Source organism: Rattus rattus, chromosome 15 (assembly GCF_011064425.1).
Source record: "Rattus rattus isolate New Zealand chromosome 15, Rrattus_CSIRO_v1, whole genome shotgun sequence".
In the NCBI taxonomy this organism is placed as follows: domain Eukaryota; kingdom Metazoa; phylum Chordata; class Mammalia; order Rodentia; family Muridae; genus Rattus; species Rattus rattus.
The window spans coordinates 8,988,143-9,006,610 of NC_046168.1; the positions used below are offsets into that span (position 1 = coordinate 8,988,143).

Consider the following 18,468-nt stretch of genomic DNA (forward strand, 5'->3'; position numbering starts at 1 on the left):
ACCCTGGTTCTAGGGATCCAATAGGCACACACATGGGACACACACATGCATGCATGCAAAACATTCATACATATAAATTAAAACAATCTAAAACAAAACAAAACACCCCAAAACAGATGTAATGGCATACGCCTTTCATACCAGCACTGTGGTTATGTAGGCAGGCATGAATCAGTTCCAGGACAGCTGATCTACACAGTGGGCTTCAGGCCAGCTTGGCTGGACAGTGGGTCCTGCCTCCAAAACAAAACTATGACCAACCAATCTTGCCACCTCCTGACCACACTACTACCAGCATGGGGAAAAATTACCCTTCACACTGGCTTCCCTGCTGAAGATTTAAGGGACAGACTGGCCATCCCCTCACAGATCCTCCCCATCTTCCCTCTCTACCCAATTTTATGTTCTTTCTTCCTCTCTCAAAAACATAACAAAAAATTAAAAATCCCCCAAAACAAAAACCAAAGCAGAAATACATTTTTAAAAACCACTAAAACAAAGAATACCGAAATGAACCAAAAACTTCACAAAACAAAAAACAAAAAAAAACCCAAAAAAACAAAACATGAAGTCTGTTTTGTATTGGCCAAGTAGTTCTGGACATGGGGCCTGCCCTGGGGTGGTTGATATACCCAGTTTTCATTGGAGAAAACTGACTTTCCCCTTCCCAGCAGGTATCAGTTGCAAATAGCTTCTTGGTTTGTGGTAGGACCTTGTGTTTATTTACCTCCCCTAGTGCTGGAGTTTTGTCTGGTTTGAACTTGTACAGGTCTCATGTGTCAGAGTCTCTGAAATCTGTGTGTATCAGCTCTGCTGTGTCTGGAGTATGCTGTCTCCTTGGTCTCGTGTGTGAGTCTCTGAAATCTATGTGTATCAGCTCTGCTGTGTCTGGAGTCTGCTGTCCCCTCGGACTCACCTCTGGCTCTTACAGTCTTTCTGCCTCCTCTCCTTAAGAGAACCCTGAGCCCTGAGGAGGGGATTTGATGCAGATGTCTCATTCAGCCTGAGTGGTCAAAGTCCTTTATTCTCTTCACTCACTCTCTGCATTGCCCATTTGTGAGTCCCTACGTTAATTATCACCTATTGCAAGAAGGAGCCTCTCTGACGAGGGTTGAGCAATATACTGAACTGGGTATAGTGGTATGCCATTAGGAGTCTTTTTTTCCCTTTGAGATAGGGTTTCTTTGTGTAGCTCTGTTGACCCAACTGGCCTTGAGCTCACAGAGCTCCGCCTGCCTCTGCCTCCTGCTAGGCTTAAAGGCATGTACCGCCACTGCCTGACTAGAGTCATTTTATTGCTCTATTCCCCTAGCTGAAAAATGCTACTAGGTTTAGTAGTAGGTTCCCTACTCCAGGACTTATCTAGTCTCAGGTTCTTGGCCTTTCTGCAATGTCATTTATGAGTTCCATCTCCTGAAGTGGTTGTTTGCTCCCATAACACCTGTGACGCTGTAGCCCCAGCGTGTCTACTGCAGGTCTCTACTGAGGGTGGCGGTGTTCGTAGCTGAGATAGTGATGGTTACTTTTTGCCTCCAGTACCATGCAGAGCACATCCTAGCTCTGCATGAATATTAGTCAGTAGGAGTGAAGCTGCTAGTTGGGCAAAACCTCAATTTCTCCACATGTGATAACTTAAGTAAATTATGTTTTTAGCGGTAGGGTCTTACCCACCGTGTTGTGGAGAGTAGCCAGTAACCTTGGCTCTAGCCTGTGATATTTGCAGGGGATCCATGGGACCTCTTTGACTGACAAGTCAGTAAGAGGTAACACATTCCTGGCACTGGAGATTGGTAGCATACACTGTCTAATAAGGGCCATTGTCTTCCCCATTATATGGTGATGCCATTTAAATTCCTTTCATAAATGTGTATTAGGGAGCTTCCACAGTGGTGTGTTTCCATATGGCTTTTCAAAGGGCCTTCAGTGTTAGATGGCCTTTGCCATATCTCCTCCTTTGTTCTGAGAAAAAAATTAAGTATCTTTTCTAAGTAAGGAAATAGAACTTTGGGAGCTGAGGCTATAGCTCAGTAGCTTATCATATTCTTGGCATATGTGAGCCCGTGGGTTAAATCAATGAAAGAAGGAAGGAGATGAATAAAAAGGAGGAGAAAGAACCTCCTTTTTTATATCTCTTTTCTACACTGCACCCATTGTTCTACCTTTCTTTCCTCTTAGTCTGGTTTGTACCCCAGGAAGCTGGGAGTAGGGGATCCTATTCTTTGTGCATAATCTAGAGAAAAATTCTACTCTAGGAACTTTGCCTCTGTGATCATCCCTGTGGATCTCCTTATTTTGCACTGCTGAGAACACACAAGCGGAGGGACTCGGGGGCTTCTTTTGTGGTAGAGGAATTACAGATACTGTTTTGAATAATTCCTAGAACCACTCTTGGCCATGGAAGTAACAAGTGCTATAAAGAGAGCAGACAGTGCCGATTATGAAGGAGGAGAATATCCTCTGATAGGATTATTGAAAACAGTATGAAGCCTCTTGTGTGTGTCTGTGCATTCACATTGTTCTTAAGCAGCTGTACTGAATTGAAATTGTCAGTGTGTGTTTATGTACTTTCTTTTTAGCCCTCATTTAATCTCATTTCTACAAATAAGTGTAAGTAATGCTCAACTCCACTCCTAGTCTGGCTGACAGCATTGTGTTCCCTGATAAATTCCTTAGGCGGGCTCGTTGAGACAATGTTACGTGTGTTCTTGTGTGTAACTGTGGTGTTTATACTCAAAAATGGCTTGCCTCTCATTTGCTTTCTTTAAATACTCCATCTCCTGCTGGCAGTAGCTTTGCTGTTCAAACAAAAAAGGAAACAGAAATCACTCATGATAACCTAGTTTTCTTTAGAAGTAACTATTTTTCTTTTTAATACCCCAATTGTTTTTTGTTTTCTTTAAAGTCCAGTGATTTCCAGATTATGTCTTATTGGGCATTATTCTCAAATATACATTGTGCTGTTTTAAATATTTTTCTTAATTTAGAATTTTTTTAAACTAGAGGAAAGTTTATTGCTCATTTCATGTGAAGTGAGATTTCTTAAGAAGTATGGCTTTGGGAATTCTCCTGTCTGGATTGTCTTCTTCCTGTTGGATCTTGTTTGCCTATCTTCATTGTTCCTTTTCTAACATCTTTTTTCTTTTCTTTCTTTCCCTTGTGCTTTGTATTTTATCCAGTGTTACTCCTCACTGATTTAACTTGAGAGGACATTCTCTGTTATGGCTCTTGTCTCTGTTCTCTTTTGACAGGTATCTCATTCCTAGGGGTTTTTTTTTTTTAAGTATTGTTTGATTTTAAAATATCTTTGTGGACTTTTATCAATGTTTGCATTCTATGAACTACAAGTGGCACCTGTAAGTCAAATGGACAAATAGATTTAATATTGCCAGATACCCAAAAGCATTTTACTAATGTTTATCCTTCCTGACAAGGTGTTGCCAAAGCCCCAAGTAGCCATGCTTATGTATGTACTTAGAGAGTAACTTGCGTTCCTCTTTAGGAAAGAGTGGAAGATATGACCCTTCTTCCTGACTGTTGGCTGACATCCTCTTGCACATTAGCAGGGGTATTGGTACTTAAGAGGACAGCAGAGAGAATGGAAGGAAGAGCGAGGGGCTGTTGGCAAGGCTGCCACTTGACTGCAGTATCTGGAGGTGTTGGTACAAGGAGAAAACATCATTTTAGTAAGGATTGGGTGTCATGATTGCCCCGGGTCTCTTTCCTAAGATGCTGGGCTCACTGCAGAGATTTGACATCTCTCCTGCAGAGTTTAAGTGGGAGGACAAAGGAAGGTGCCATGGAAATGACACCTTGTGGCATGGTGTACTGTATGGATTCTTGTAAAAGTACGCAACAGGTGGGGTGTACATCACCAAACAACAGCTGCAAAGTTCATGCCGGATGCTGAGGACTGGGGGTGTAGTTACCTGTGCAGCTGCTCTGATGGTGTGGAACAGGTGGCTTGTCAGAAGTGTGTACACCAGCAGGCTTGTTCGACTGCTGTCTCTGTGCCCATTGGACTAGAATATCCCAGCCTCCTTGCCCAGGCATGGGTGGACCCCTGCCAGCACTACCCAGTGACGAGCAGAAAGCCAACGTGGGGCAGCTGTTTTCTAATCTCCTTGGTTCGTTGTTACAAAACTCCCTTAAGCTTGTGGTTGAACTGAGCTTACTGGAAACATGAAACTTCTCTCCTGTTGTTGGCATTTGTTCATATTTGAATCCTCGCCCCAGCTTTATGTAAGCTATGTTCCTGGCTTTGACCTCTTCGGTGTTTAGCTAGGTTTGGTGGCCCACAGGAGGCTGATGTGGTCTTGGCTTGGCTTATTTGTTGCCTTCTCGTTTTGGACATCCTGTAGCTTTCATTGGTATTGATTTTCCCATAGCCTTAATATGGCAGTTTGGCATGAAAATACTACAAAAACCATGTCTTCACTTCTACTCTACTGAATTTAAGCAGGTGTTTGTTGAGAACTGTTAAAGGTTTGAGCATCTATCATGGCACTGTTCTCTCCTCATAGCTGGGAAACCTGACAAACCAAGCAGAAACAGGTAAATGCCATATTGAGAGCTCCTATCGTCAGCCATACCCATCTCCCGCACATACTCCTTACACCCATGCTGAACTTTATTAACGCCGTCAAACTGATACCATGATGCCTGCTCTGCAGATGGGTCACAGATCATCAGTCCAAAGTTAGACTAACAGTTAGAGCTGTTAAGTGGTAGAGCAGCGTCTTCATGAACCATTCCCTTTGCTGCCTCGGGCGAGCAGTTGCTCAAGTCATCTGCATGGCTCCATGCTGCTGCTCTGTCTAGGGAAACAAGCAGTGCAGATGGGAAGAAAGCCTAGCACTGTTTAGTAGCTCTCAGTACCCATGGTCCAAACTGTTAGGATGAAAAAGCAAACTGGGACTCCCCCGACCCCCAAACACACATACACACATACACATACATATACACACACATACACGCTCTCATAGGTGAAGGAAGGCCAAGTTTAGTGACCCCATTTGGTTATTTAAGGTGCCCACAATGGAAAGGGGTAAGGATTTGAAGCCAGCTTTTTTATATCTCTTTTCTACACTGCACCCATTGTTCTACCTTTCTTTCCTCTTAGTCTGGTTTGTACCCCAGGAAGCTGGGAGTAGGGGATCCTATTCTTTGTGCATAATCTAGAGAAAAATTCTACTCTAGGAACTTTGCCTCTGTGATCATCCCTGTGGATCTCCTTATTTTGCACTGCTGAGAACACACAAGCGGAGGGACTCGGGGGCTTCTTTTGTGGTAGAGGAATTACAGATACTGTTTTGAATAATTCCTAGAACCACTCTTGGCCATGGAAGTAACAAGTGCTATAAAGAGAGCAGACAGTGCCGATTATGAAGGCAGAACTCCTGGGACTGATGTGGTGGAGAGGGGAGAGAGATTCAAAATTAAATCTCCATACCTTGGCACTTTGGTCTTTTAACCTTCTCATTCAATTATGATCTCTCCTTTAGGGAAACAAATGAGGACAAAACTCACGTTTAGAATGCAGCCTTTGTGTCTCACATTGATAATGAGCAGGTTTAATACTGTTTGATTGTCAGTCAACCTATGTTTAAAGTGTCAATTAACCAATAAATATTATGAGAAACAAGAGTCAGAAATGGTTGTGTCACTCCTGCTAATGAGCTGCTAATGAAATTGTGCCTGGGTGGGAAAGGCATGTACTGTGGAGTCTTCAGGAGTCTCCTCTGGAAAATGAGTAATAGCAAAACCCAGGTCCCAGGTCCCCGAGAAACAGACACATTTAACTCCTTCACTCTCAGGGTGTCAGTTTTTCACCCCTTCATTATGAAGTGAAGCTTGTTGCTGCAGTTCAGTCGTAAGAATTTTTAACATGACCTTGATTTTACTGGATAGTTGAGAAGCAGGTTTAGAGGACTGAGCGAGCTGTGCTTGTGGTGTAGTTGTGGTTCCCCCTGCTGTGGCTCTGTGGGCGATTCCTTTCCTTTTTTCTAATTTTCTCCTTAACCCACACTCCCTCTCCCCTCCCCTCCCTTCCCTCTTTCCTTCTCTTCTCTCTCTCCAGTGAAGTCTGAGTAAGTTCAGGATACTGTGAAGATGAGGGAACAAGGAGTGGATGAGGAATGTGTCTTACAAAGAGATGTGGCAGTAAATGGCAAACACTACCAGGAAACTAGGTAGCCATTGTTGAGTGTAAAAGCCCATGTGCCCACATTAGGGGGCTCTGCAGTCCATGCTAGACTTGCTTGCCTGGTCTTGTAAGGTAAGAAAGGGGAGAGAGGTGAGAACACAGGCAGTGAGCTGTCTAAGCACAGGTGCACCATGGGTGGCTTTGCCTCCTTCATCTCTGTCTCCTTTATTTTACCCCTGAAATTATTAAATGGGCTGATGCATGAGAGATTATTGTGTGTGTTTAAGAGTCGGATGCCTTTGTGTGGCATTGGAACAGTGGTAGCACTCTGAGTTTTTCTGGTCCTGATTGCTGCTCAGCCTTCTCACTCCATATCCATTCCCCAAGCTGAGGTTCTGTTGTGTCTGAGCAGGCTGTGAAAATAGCCTGATGACCTTTTGCTCCTCGAGCTCTCCCAGGTTATATGCTGAGCTCCAGATGCTTCAGCATGCTCAGACATTGCCTTCGGGAATTAGAGTCAGGATTTTAGGTGTCCTTATCTCCCCCCACCCCATTTATTTACTAGACATCAGTAGCCTAGATTAGTCTTGTTGATGGGTATGTCCTTTTTGGTGGGTACCAACACAAATGCCCCAGAGCACACACAGTGACCATAATAGAAGGAATGTTCAGAAAGCATTAGGCTCTTGCTTAGGCTTCAGGAAATGTTCACTGGTGAACTAGTTGTAGAGAGGTCTTGCTATGTTCATTTATACTGAGCAGAGCCCTCCATGTGATGCCTATTTCAGACTCTTCTGTCCTAACAGGACTCTTGCTGTCATTGTCCATGTGTTTGTGGCTGGGTGTGCCATGTGTATCCATAAGGAGACCAACACTGTAGTTCTTCCTCTATTGCTTCCCACCTCATTTTTTGAGACAGTCTCTCACTGAACCTAGAGTTTACTCTTTGGCTAGATTGGCTGCCCCCATGAGCCTCTAGGATCCTCTCTCTCTGCCCCTGCTAATGCTGGGGTCTCAGAAGCCCACCACCACTCCCGGCTTTTTATGTGAGTGCTAGAGTCCAAACTCAGGGGATCATATGTGCACAGCAAGCCCTTTACCCATGGAGCCTTTCCCAACCACAACAGGAAATTTTCTAAGTAACTTATATAGTATTTGTCCTTGGAGATTGTATTAGTGAGGATTCTCTAAAGGAACAGAACTGTTAGAATGAACACACACACACACACACACACACACACACACACACACACACACACAATGTATTAGAGCACCTTTACAGGCTGTGGTCCAGCTAGTCCAACAATGGCTGTCTCCCAACAGAAAGTCCACAGTCCATGAGGCTGGATGTCTCAGTCACTCTTCAGTATAGGTTGGAATCCAGAAGAAGCAGGCTCTAATGCGAGTGAATACAGAACGAGGGCAAGCAGGCAAAGAGCAAAAGCTTCTTTTCACCCCATCCATTACATAGGTTGCCAGGAGAAGGTGTGGCCCTGATTTAGGAGGAATCTACTGACCTCAAATGATCCAGATTTAAGGTGGGTCTCTCAACTGCAAATAATCCAGCTACCTAAAAGTTCCTCAATAGGTGTGCCCAGCAATTTGGGTTTAGTTAGTTCCAGATGTGGTCAAGTTGACAACCAAGCATAGAGATGCTTGCCTTTGAATTCTGTGATTGTAAAGCTTGGAGGCCAGCTACCATCTGTCTGCCATGGTACTGGAAAGGCGACATTGGTTTGGGCATAGCAGTAAGATTTTGAAGGTTTTTTTCTGGGAAAATCATAAATGTTGATGAGAAAGCTCTTTTAGGGGCTTTACTGCAGCCCAGAGAGCGAGCTCTGCTCACACTGAAGCCACCTCCGAGAGCCCTTATAAGACCTCATGCAGAGTCTAGATTCTATGACTCAGATTACAGAAAAAATATCACTTTGGTGAAATTTTTTACTTTTCTTGGTGTGTCATTGTTTAGTCCTTCAAAAAAAATGTGTCAGTATAATCACAACCCAGAATATCTTATTAAGTGTTTGTTGTTTTTAAAAAAAAGTGTCATTTAAAAAACAGCAGCACGTTACAGTTTAGGGTCAGCGCCCGAGAGGTCTGTGCACATTCTTCAGTCACTTGTCCAGTGCCTTGGAGACAGAGATGCTCATCTGTGTGCAGCCAGAGACCTGGCCAGGGCTTGTGTGGGGCTTGAATAAAAAGGCAAAGACAGGAGGAGAGGGTTGTGGTAGTCATGGCAACCAGGCCTGGGCTGTCTCAGGGCAGACCAGCCCTTGTTAGAGAGTTGGTGGCAGGCAAAGCGTGCAGTGTTACTTCCCATGACATAGCCTTTCTATTCCTTCCTGTCTGTGTGCAGAAGGCCTACTGTGTGCCCTAGAGCTGAACCCGAGCTGTGGGCCCAAGTAATTGGTCCCTGCTCTTCAGAAATTCAGTTATTTAATGAGAAAATTTTACTCTTAATAAATCCTTGCAGAACTTAAAAGAAAAAGTATGTTTCATGTGGGTTGACTTTATCTTTTGAGGACTTTTGGGCTGCTTTCCTGAAGTACATTTTACTTCTTCTGAACACTCTCATTTGTTCTCTACAAAGAGAGACACATTAGGGAAAGCAGCTCCTTTTTATTTGATAGATAAGCTTGCAAAGAGATTTGGTTAATTTCACCTGGCCACCAAAGATATGCATGCCTGGGCAGCACAGTCCCAGGCCCACGGGGGTGGGGGGTTGGGGGGGTGTGTGTCCTGTCACAGGTGGTCATTGTTCACACACCAGTGAAATGGAAACAACACACAGCAAGTGAGTTTAACAACCCAGCAGCCTTGCACTAAGTGATGCAACCCACTACCGGCACTGAAAGCGGGACTCCTTGGATGACAGCAGGTAGACGTGGTGTGTTGAAAGCCCAATTGTACTGGTTGGAGCGGGGAATGGGGGGATACTCCTTGCATGTGAGTTCCTTGAGCAAGAAGGAAGCTATCTGATCAGGCCTCAATTGGGCTCAGCCAGGTCAACTAGAATCCCGGATACTCAAAAGTCACAAGCAGGCTGATGGGAGATAGACTCACTGGATTGGCCCTGTGTCCTCTTGTTGCTAAAGTATGTGGATGTGTGCCTTGTGTTACAGTGGGGACCAGCATCTGAGGAGCTGCCTGGAGGCTGGGTTTTCAGGGCTCTTGTCCTTGTGGTTTTGGTCCCTGCTTCTGATTGGGGCAGGCAGTGGCTCCCAGGCGTTGTTCTATCTTGATGTTAGCATATTCTGAGGTCAGGATACTGAGCTGAGGGTCTCCATTTTGTTATTGTTGTAAGTGTTCATGATATGCAGCCAGTGGGGCCACCCTTATAGTTTGATGCCTCTGTATCCAGGTTTAACTGCCCCTGGAGTGGAGAATCTCTTAGCGGGAGCCCACAGAACGTACAGAACATGAAGGCTCTTCCTTCATGAAGCCACAAATGACAAAGCATCTGCTAGCAGGCAGGCATGCGAATATCCCTTTTAGCTGGCACTGTGTCTGCTGAGGCTGGGCAGCCAGGTGATGCCACAGCCTTATAGTCTAGGAGGTCCCTGCAGTTATGCGTCCATGAGGGACAAATTTTTAATCACTGGGCCCTAGAAAGGGCTAGAACAAATACTGAGTCAAGCAACATTTGTTAATGGGTGAAATGTATCTTTTCCAGTGGTGACAAATTGGCACCTGTGGACTGAATTCTATTTATTAGTTATATTTTGTTGAGCTTTCAAATGTGCAAACTTGACAGGCCCTACTGTTCCCTGTGTTCTGATAGATGGCCCTTCTCACTCGTCTCTTTCCCAGCCTAACCCCACAGGCAGTTGTTCCTTTCCCTTGGGTTCACCTTTTCTTACCTGCTCTTCTCCCAGATCCCTCTGCCCAGATGCTTCGTGGTCTCAGGCTTCCTGACTCTATTCGCTCGTCCTTTCCAGAACTGCCTTGCTGGCACTGTTTCTCAGCTCTGAACTTAAAGGCTGTCCTGGCCCCTGGAAATATTTGCGGTCATTAGATTACATCTGATAAACTGATTGCTACACAGGGATTACAAGGACAGCATTCTTTATCTGAGCAAATAAAAATTTTCAACAAGTGTACTGAGAGATACTTTTGATACTATCAAGTCCACTCGTGAAAAGTAATGGTGAGAATAATTCTCAAACACCTCTAGGAAGGCAGGCCAAGTACAGGGGCAGTTTCTAGTCCACGATGCTTCATGGAGCAGAAAAACTTCAAAAGAAAATTCTGTGGACCAAAGCCTACCTCTTACTTTGCTGAGTTAAAGACTCTAGTTCAGAAACAACCAACTACCATCTGTCTTCATCATTATCACATTTTGCAAAAGGACATTTTAATACTAAAGCGAATCATTATTAGTTGTTCTTAATTTCCATGTTTCCGAACCATTGGGGTGAGTTGCTGCTGCAAACATAATTCTTGAAAGCTTGGTAGCTTAAAGCGACAGTAAGTCCTTTATGTAGCTCTGACTCTTACAACGAGCAGCTCACGTGCCCTTCACATACCTCCCAGAGAAGCAGGTAAAGGATGCGGGATGGAGAGGGATGGGACCACATGCAGGAATGTAAATACCAAAATGAGCCGCCTGTCACAGACTTAGTGACTTAGCCATGCCAAAGAGGATCAGGAAGAAACGACAACCTGACTGTGTGAAGCCAGAGACGAAAGTGCTGCACGTCAGTGCTGGGATCTAGTGCTTGGTAAATGTGTTCCTCACAAAGATAGGGGTTGACATTAAGATTTTGTTCGGGGTTGGGGATTTAGCTCAGCGGTAGAGCCCTTGCCTAGGGAGCGCAAGGCCCTGGGTTCGGTCCCCAGCTCCGGAAAAAAAAATAAAAAATAAAAAAAATAAAAAATAAAAAATAAAAAATAAGATTTTGTTCATAGCATTTTATTGTGTGTATGCATGTAGACGTGTGGTGCATATACCATGACTCATACGGAGGTCAGGGGACAACTGTAGGAGTTAGTTCTCTTCTTCCACCATGTGGGACCCAGGGACTGAACCCAGGTTTGTGAGGGTTAGGGCCCAGCACATTTATTCACTGAGCTGTCTTGAAACTATTTGCTTTACATTGTAGAATTAAATGTATTATCAATTTATCATAGACAGTGAGAGCCAGATTTCTCATGGTGGGGAAATATAGTCATAGATAAAAAAGGTAGAAGGCAGACGGCTCTGTTATGTTAGATTGGAGTCTGTAGTATCAGTAAAAAATTGTAAGTTTTGAAATATGTATAGATAATGGCTGGTGGAGCGCTCGTCTAGCATGAAGCATGGGGTTCCATCCCCAGCAGAACATAAACAGACATGGTGGCACACATCTGTGACCTCAGCACTCAGAAGGAGGCGGCAGGAGGCACAGAAGCTCAAGTCATCCTCAGCTGGGCTTCATGAGACCCTATCTCAAAAGCACGTATACACAGACAAGCAGAAGTGTGTGTGTGTGTGTGTGTGTGTGTGTGTGTGTGTGTGTGTGTGTGTGTGTGTGTGTACTACTTTATACATGATGAGGGGTCCATGTTCCTCAGAGATGTAGGAGCAATGGCTCCTAGTAGGAATGAACATTTCTGTCATTAATTTTGGTTTCTAAACCCTGTTCCCCAATAAGGAATGAGGGCCAAGAAAAAGAAACTATGAGGCAAACCTGGAACTTATGGTACTGGGTAAAGAAATATCTAGAAAAAGAAAATAGTGTTGAGGAAGCAGCTACTTATTAAAATGATGTGAGGGCCAACTGAAGAAGTTCTCCTAGTTGTTAAAATGAAACAACTGGAGCAGCAACATAATTACTACTCTTGAGCTGGAGAGATGGCTCTGCAAGCAAGAGAACCAGAGCTCTGATCTCCAGAACCCACATAAATGGGGGTGAGCATGGTGGCTCCCCTGCAATTCCAGCCTTGGAACTTGACAACTGTGTGTGAAGATGTCAATGACACGTCCTCCATACCTTGTCCCTAATTTGTGCCTGTTTGAGGAAGATTAGGAAGTGAAGCTTCACTGAAGAAAGTATGTCACCTGGGCTTTGAAGTTTCAAAGGGCCATTTTGAGTTCCCTCTCTCAGGTTCCTGTTTTGTGGTTCTAATTGTGAGAGGTTGGTAGCTTTCTCTGCTGCCACAGTTTCCTTCTGGGAGGAACTCTTATCCCTCTGGAACCACAGAGCCTGAATAAGCCTTTCTTTGATAAGTTGCTCTGGTCGTTGTGATTTATCATAGCAATAGGAAAGTCACTAACACACAGGGGATTCCCAGAGTAACCTAGCGAAGGGGACAGTCCTTATTTGTGAGCTGTGGGCTTGCGAGAGCCTGGCTTAAAGAATAAGGTGGGAGGAAGATTCCGATATTAACCTTGGACTTCTACACATATGCAGTCACACTTTGGTGAGCATGCATATATACATATGCTACATGCACACAACATACATAAAGAAAAGAGAATAAAACAAAACCCAGTAACTTCTAGAACTGGATTATGTTAATACTAGTAAGGTTTGAAAATGGTCTTTAATTACTTAACACTATTATTAATTTTTTGTGACTATATAAGATATTAACTTTGGGAAAGGGCATTTGGAACATGTAGAAACTGTGCTGTCCTATCGATTTTTTTTGAACAAATTTAAAAATAGCTCAAAGTAAATTTGTGCAGATAAGTTTGACAAGGCTTGTTATGGCTAGACGTGGTATGACCTCCCTCCAGTCTGTAGTTTGCATCCATGTTGGCTCCCTGGTCTCTCATTTGCTTTGGACAAAGGTCTAGCAGTGACAGGATTTCTCATGGTGATGATAGAAACCCAAGGGATAAGAGCCTATTCCAAATGGCACATGTGTTAGTCTCTTGTTAGCCAAAGCATGTCCTAAGCCAAGTTCACTGGAAAGTTGCACTCTGCCTTGAGTTACTGATTTAGGAAGAAGTGCAGGGTCACATGGTGTAGTAAGGGGCAGACACGGTTGGAGTGTTGTAGTCTGCCACAGATGAGAAAGGCGTGGGTCATGTGCCTGAGCCCTGGCCTGTGACAGAAAACAGTGACAGTCTCAGGGGAGGCAGAGCATGAGGTGTCTCTCTTAGAATGAAGTCTCTGTGGGCTGGCATCTAAGGTTTGGAATCTAGCGCCAGCGAGGCAACGTGGGTCAACAGCCACTGTAGGCTTTGGGCTTTACTGGTTTGGAGCCCCAGTCTTTTCCCCCTTGTCTTATCTTCCGTCCCAAGCCCTCCTCCTTTTTTCAGGCTGTCTTGTGAGTCTCTGCTCTTTCCCAGTGCTTGGTTGATCTGTTTGCTATTTTTTCTTCCTTTACATAAGCTAAGAGATGCAGGTCAGATCACACTCCAAGTTGGCATTTTTCCCAGCAGGGTGGAAACATTTGAAATGCTGTATTTTCTGTTGCCCCTGCAGCTGCTGCCACAACTGGTTTCATAGATTAAGTGAACTTAACCTGTATTTTGAGTCCATGCTATTGTGCTTCCTCTTGCCCCCTGTGGTGACTCATGTGAAAAGAGCAATTTTGGAATTTTCTCCAAATAAAATAATTATTCTCATAAGATTGTATTTTCTTCCAGGGCTATCTTAGCAGAGTCTGACCTGGTGTGTCTGCAGCTTATGCATTCATGCTCTTTCTTTGTTTCTGTCTGAGACCAAGATCAGAAAAAAATTAAAATCACTATTGTTATAAGCATGAGTTCTTTACTACCAAGAATAACTCTTAACATGACTAATTGTTAAGAATCTATTTGCTCTAGTAAAAATCTGTCAATCAACAAAGATTTCCCTTTCTGTATTAAAATTTTTACTCAACAAATAATTGTTGAGCATTCACTGTATGAGGTGATCCCTAGGAAGAAAACAATGAACATTTAACCAGATAAACGTTTAAAACTGATAAATATGGATTGCGGTACATGCCGTAAAAAATGATTGGTGGTGCTGCGAAACCATTTGGACAGACAGATCGGGTATGAGCCATCAGCTGCTCAGGGCAGTGAGTGGCCCTTAACTAGGGTGGGGGGGTGAGATGGAGGCTGACACCAGACAGAGCATTCCAGGCGAAGAGAGGATGGGTCTCTGATGGAGGGATCATGCTCTTCCATGGAGTGGAGCAAAGGAAAAGGGGGACAAGACTGAGGAGGCTGTCACTGAAGGACCCCACTGACTAGGGTAAGGATTGATATCCCCCGCCCCCCTGAAACCCCCAGGAACAAAGAAAGCCATCAAAAGGTTTGAAGTGGAAGGGTTACATGGATTATACTCATTAATTCTCCCTCTCTTTTCCCCTTTCTCTTTCTCTCTTTCTCTACACACACACACACACACACACACACACACACACACACACACACACACACACACACACAAGCAGGGGACGCTGTTGGGAAGTTAGATAGTGTCCAGATGATAATAGTCTGGACAAAAGCAACTCTGGAAAGTTGGAGAAAAGAATATGTTGTTAATTCTTGGGGATTTTTATTTTCCTTTCTCCTTGAAATAATTTTTATTAGCCAGGCAGTGGTGGCTCATGCCTTTAATCCCAGCATTAGGGAGGCAGAGGCAGGTGGATCTTTGAGCTCAAGGCCAGCCTGGTCTACAGAGTGAATTCCAAGATAGTTGGGGCTACACAGAGAAACTTGCCTTGAAAAACACACACACACACGCACACACACACGCACACACACATTATTAGACTTATCAGCCAAGCATGATGTTGCATGCTTTTAGCCCCTGCACTCAAGAGGCAGAGGCAGAAGCAGGAAAATCTCTGTGAACTTGAGGTCAGCTTTGTCTACAAGGTCAGTTCCAAACAGCCAGAGCTGCATAGTGAGACCTGTCTCATAAAATTAGGGGGTGGGACAGAGAAGGTTTTGGAGATGGCAAAGGAGGAGTGCAAATCCAGGATAGTCTGGGTTGTGTACAGCTGAGAACAAACTGCTATTTTGTGAATTTCAAATCTCTGTAGTACACATCTGGAAGGGGTTGTGTTTGTTTTGTTAGTCTGAGATCTCTTTGGGTAAAGTAGCCTCTCCCCTCATACGTCCAGAGAGGAATATTAAAGAATTACCTCTGAGGAACAGAAGAGAAGTTGCCCCTTCTCTATTTTTGCCAGAATTTAGCCTCCCACCTCTTTGGAACCATCTTAGGTCATTAGGATTTTTGTGTGTTTTTATTTCCCTTGTGACAGTCTTACTCTGCAACCTATACTGACCAGGAACTCACCATGAAGCGTGGGCTGGCCTGGGACTTGTGGCATTTCTCCTGCCCATGCCTCACAAGCTCTGGGATTACAGGTACATGACGTCACAGATACCTCAGTTTTAATTCTCTGTCCCAGGAAAAGAAACCAGGCTTCCTGACAGAGCAGCAGCACAGGAGCCCCAGAGCCTTACCACTCCCGTGGGTGCAGCCTCTCTCTTGACATGGGCACTGTTTCTGGGATGAAGCCTTTGCACATGAGGTTCCTTCATTTTCCCCAGTGTGGATCCCAGCCAAAGTTTGTTAGAAAGCTCCTCCGGGGAAGGATTTCCCTGCTCTGACTTGGACACACTTTTGTCAGGAGATCATTAGATGAGCTGTAGGCTCTGTGTATTTTAGCCAAAGCCACAGCCACTCCTGGCTACAGTGGAGTGACAGCAGGTGATGGCACACCCAGCACCTTGGCTGGAGGCAGAGTGCCTACAGTAACTCAGAACCCACCATAGTTGCACCAGTGCTGAGAAAGCTTCGACTCTTGCTGGGACAGCACTCTTTTAGACTCTGGGTGCATGTGGTCATCCTGAGAGAGCGTGTACTATGCATTTTTCTTATAAGGAATTTTTTTGTCAAATTGTTACCACCTATTTAAAAGTTTCACCATGTAGCTCAGGGTGTCCTCATACTGCAGTGCATAACCAGGCTATCATCAAACTCCAAATCCTCCTGCCTCAGGCTCTGAGTATTGGCATTACTGATGTTATTACCATGCCTGTTTTCCTTTTCTGTTCCTGAATCAAATTCAGTGCCAATGTGCCAGCTATTCTCTGCAGAGAAAGCAGAGGCAAAGTCCAAGTGTTGGGACTGTTTTTCTGTCTTTCTGTCTTTCTGTCTGTCTGTCTGCCTGCCTGCCTGCCTTCTTTCCTTCCTTCCTTCCTTCCTTCCTTCCTTCCTTCCTTCCTTCCTTCCTTCTTTCTCTCTCTCTTTCTCTCTTTCTTTCTTCCTTCCTTCCTTTCTTTCTTTCTTTCTTTCTTTCTTTCTTTCTTTCTTTCTTTCTTTCTTTCTTTCAGAAAAGTTCTCATCCATCTCATGCTTCTACCAGAATTAGAGATGTATGCTACCACTCCCAGTTTTAGAAGCATCATAATTGCTTCAAAAATTTCCAGATTCTAAAACGCTCCTTCTATGAAATGTTCAGTCCTGCAGCCGTTGATATTCATCTCTGTGTGGGATGTTATGGTACAGGTCTGTAATCCTAGCACTTAGGAGGCCCAGGCAAGAGAATCAAGAAGAGTTCAAGGCCAGCCTGGGATCCATAATGAGTTCTAGGCTTACATGGTGAGAACATATATATGCCATTTTCTTACTCCTAGAAAATACTGTTTTTATATTCCTAGAAGCTGCCATGCGGGTGTGTTGTGCAGTAGTTGCCTGGTAAATGCGTTTTCTGTGAATGACTGAATGGGTGAATGTAGCATTCCGTTTGTTCTGTGCGATATTGCAGTTGCTTGTAAGCTGTCCCTGAGTGCTCTTGTGCATTCATACACACAGCCCATGCATTCACGACACTTGTTTCCCAGCGAATGCTCTGTTCCTCTGAGATAAGTGGGTGTCGTTTTTTCAGTTTCTCTCAGCTCTGCTCCCCGTTTCCTTGGCTTTTTGTGTTTTGCTGCCTTCCAGGAGCTACTTACCATTCATTCATTCATTCATTCATTCATTCATTTATTTACCTATTTATTCTCAATTTTTTTTTTTGAGACAAGGCTTCTCTGTGCAGCCTGGAACTGACCAAGCTGGTCTTAAACTCAGAGATCTCCCTTCATCTGCCTCCCAGTTCTGGGACTAGAGGCGTGCATGTACCCTGGCTTCCTTTCCCTCATTCTTAACTATTATTGGCCACATATTTTATGTACCAAGCTCTAGCTTACAGGCTGTGGAAATCCAAAAAGAAGACATACAGTTCCTGTGATCAGGGAAAAGAGATCCAAAAAAGCCTGGTTTTAAAAAGGAGTGTGATGAACTTCAAAGCTTACGAATTCTGGGATGTCTTGGATGCTGCGGGACTGTCTAGGGAGGGTCAAGAAGGATGTTTCAGAGAAAAGGAATAATGTCTCAATGCCTTGATGGTTAGCCGAGGAGTTGTATACCATTTGTTTACCCAGTGCACATAACAACACAGCTTACTGGTCAAATTCACAGAAGATACAAAATAGACATGATTATCACATTCTAATAAGCAGATGTTGATCTCGAGACTATGGGTCCTTTGACTACCTTGCTTTGGGTCTTACAGATTCTGTTATAGTAAAAGGAATCAGTGTGAATAGAGTGTGGGAGTGAGGAGAGATGGGGTGGGTGTCAAAAAAGTAAACTGGAGATGGTACTCTGATCTCCAGGAAGTGCCCAGTCCTGTTGGCGTGTTAGCCCCTGTTGGCGTGTTGGCCAGGTATTCCACCCGTGTCCCACCAAGGTTCCTGAATCCCATACAAGTTTTCTCTTCTTGACTTTCAGGTCAGGCTGTTCCTGCAGGATCCCATGTGCGAATGAACCTACAGACTGGAGTAAACGAGGTGAAACTCCAACAAGAAGACAAATTCCAAAGTAATTGGAAAGGATTTAAAAGAGGCAGAAGGTAGTGTGTTGCTCTTAGGACTGGGAGGCCGAGTGACTGCACTAGTGATGCTACCCAAATTCCTGAGTGGCGAGTTTTGTTGGCTTGTTTTTTCGAGACAGGGTTTTTCTGTGTAGCCCTGCTGGGACTCACTCTGTAGACCAGGCTGGTCAATGTCAGAGATCTGCCTATGTCTGCCAAATGCTGGGAATAAAGGCATGTGCTGCATGACCAGCTATGTGCATTATGATTATTATTTGAGATTTAACAGTGTAGAATTTGTGATAAAATTGTCAGGGTTTTACGGAAGTTTACTTCCATTATCTTTGGAAAGAAATATTTCGCAGAGAAAATAGATCCCTTTAAAAGGGGTATAAGGGGGCTGGAGAGATGGCTCAGTGGTTAAGAGCACTGACTGCTCTTCCTGAGGTCCTGAGTTCAAATCCCAGCAACCACATGGTGGCTCACAACCATCTGTAATGGGATCTGATGCCCTCTTCTGGTGTGTCTAACAG

General features: G+C 44.2%; 1 protein-coding gene across 1 annotated transcript in view; it reads left to right on the plus strand.

Moving 5' to 3' along the window:
* Positions 1–18,468, plus strand: part of LOC116884500 (nucleotide exchange factor SIL1) — a 168,051-nt gene that overhangs the window by 121,396 nt on the left and 28,187 nt on the right. Inside the window, exon 4 of the mRNA XM_032885630.1 lies at positions 17,854–17,974. Coding sequence (XP_032741521.1) covers positions 17,854–17,974 — 121 coding nt within the window. The remainder of the gene's footprint in view (positions 1–17,853; positions 17,975–18,468) is intronic.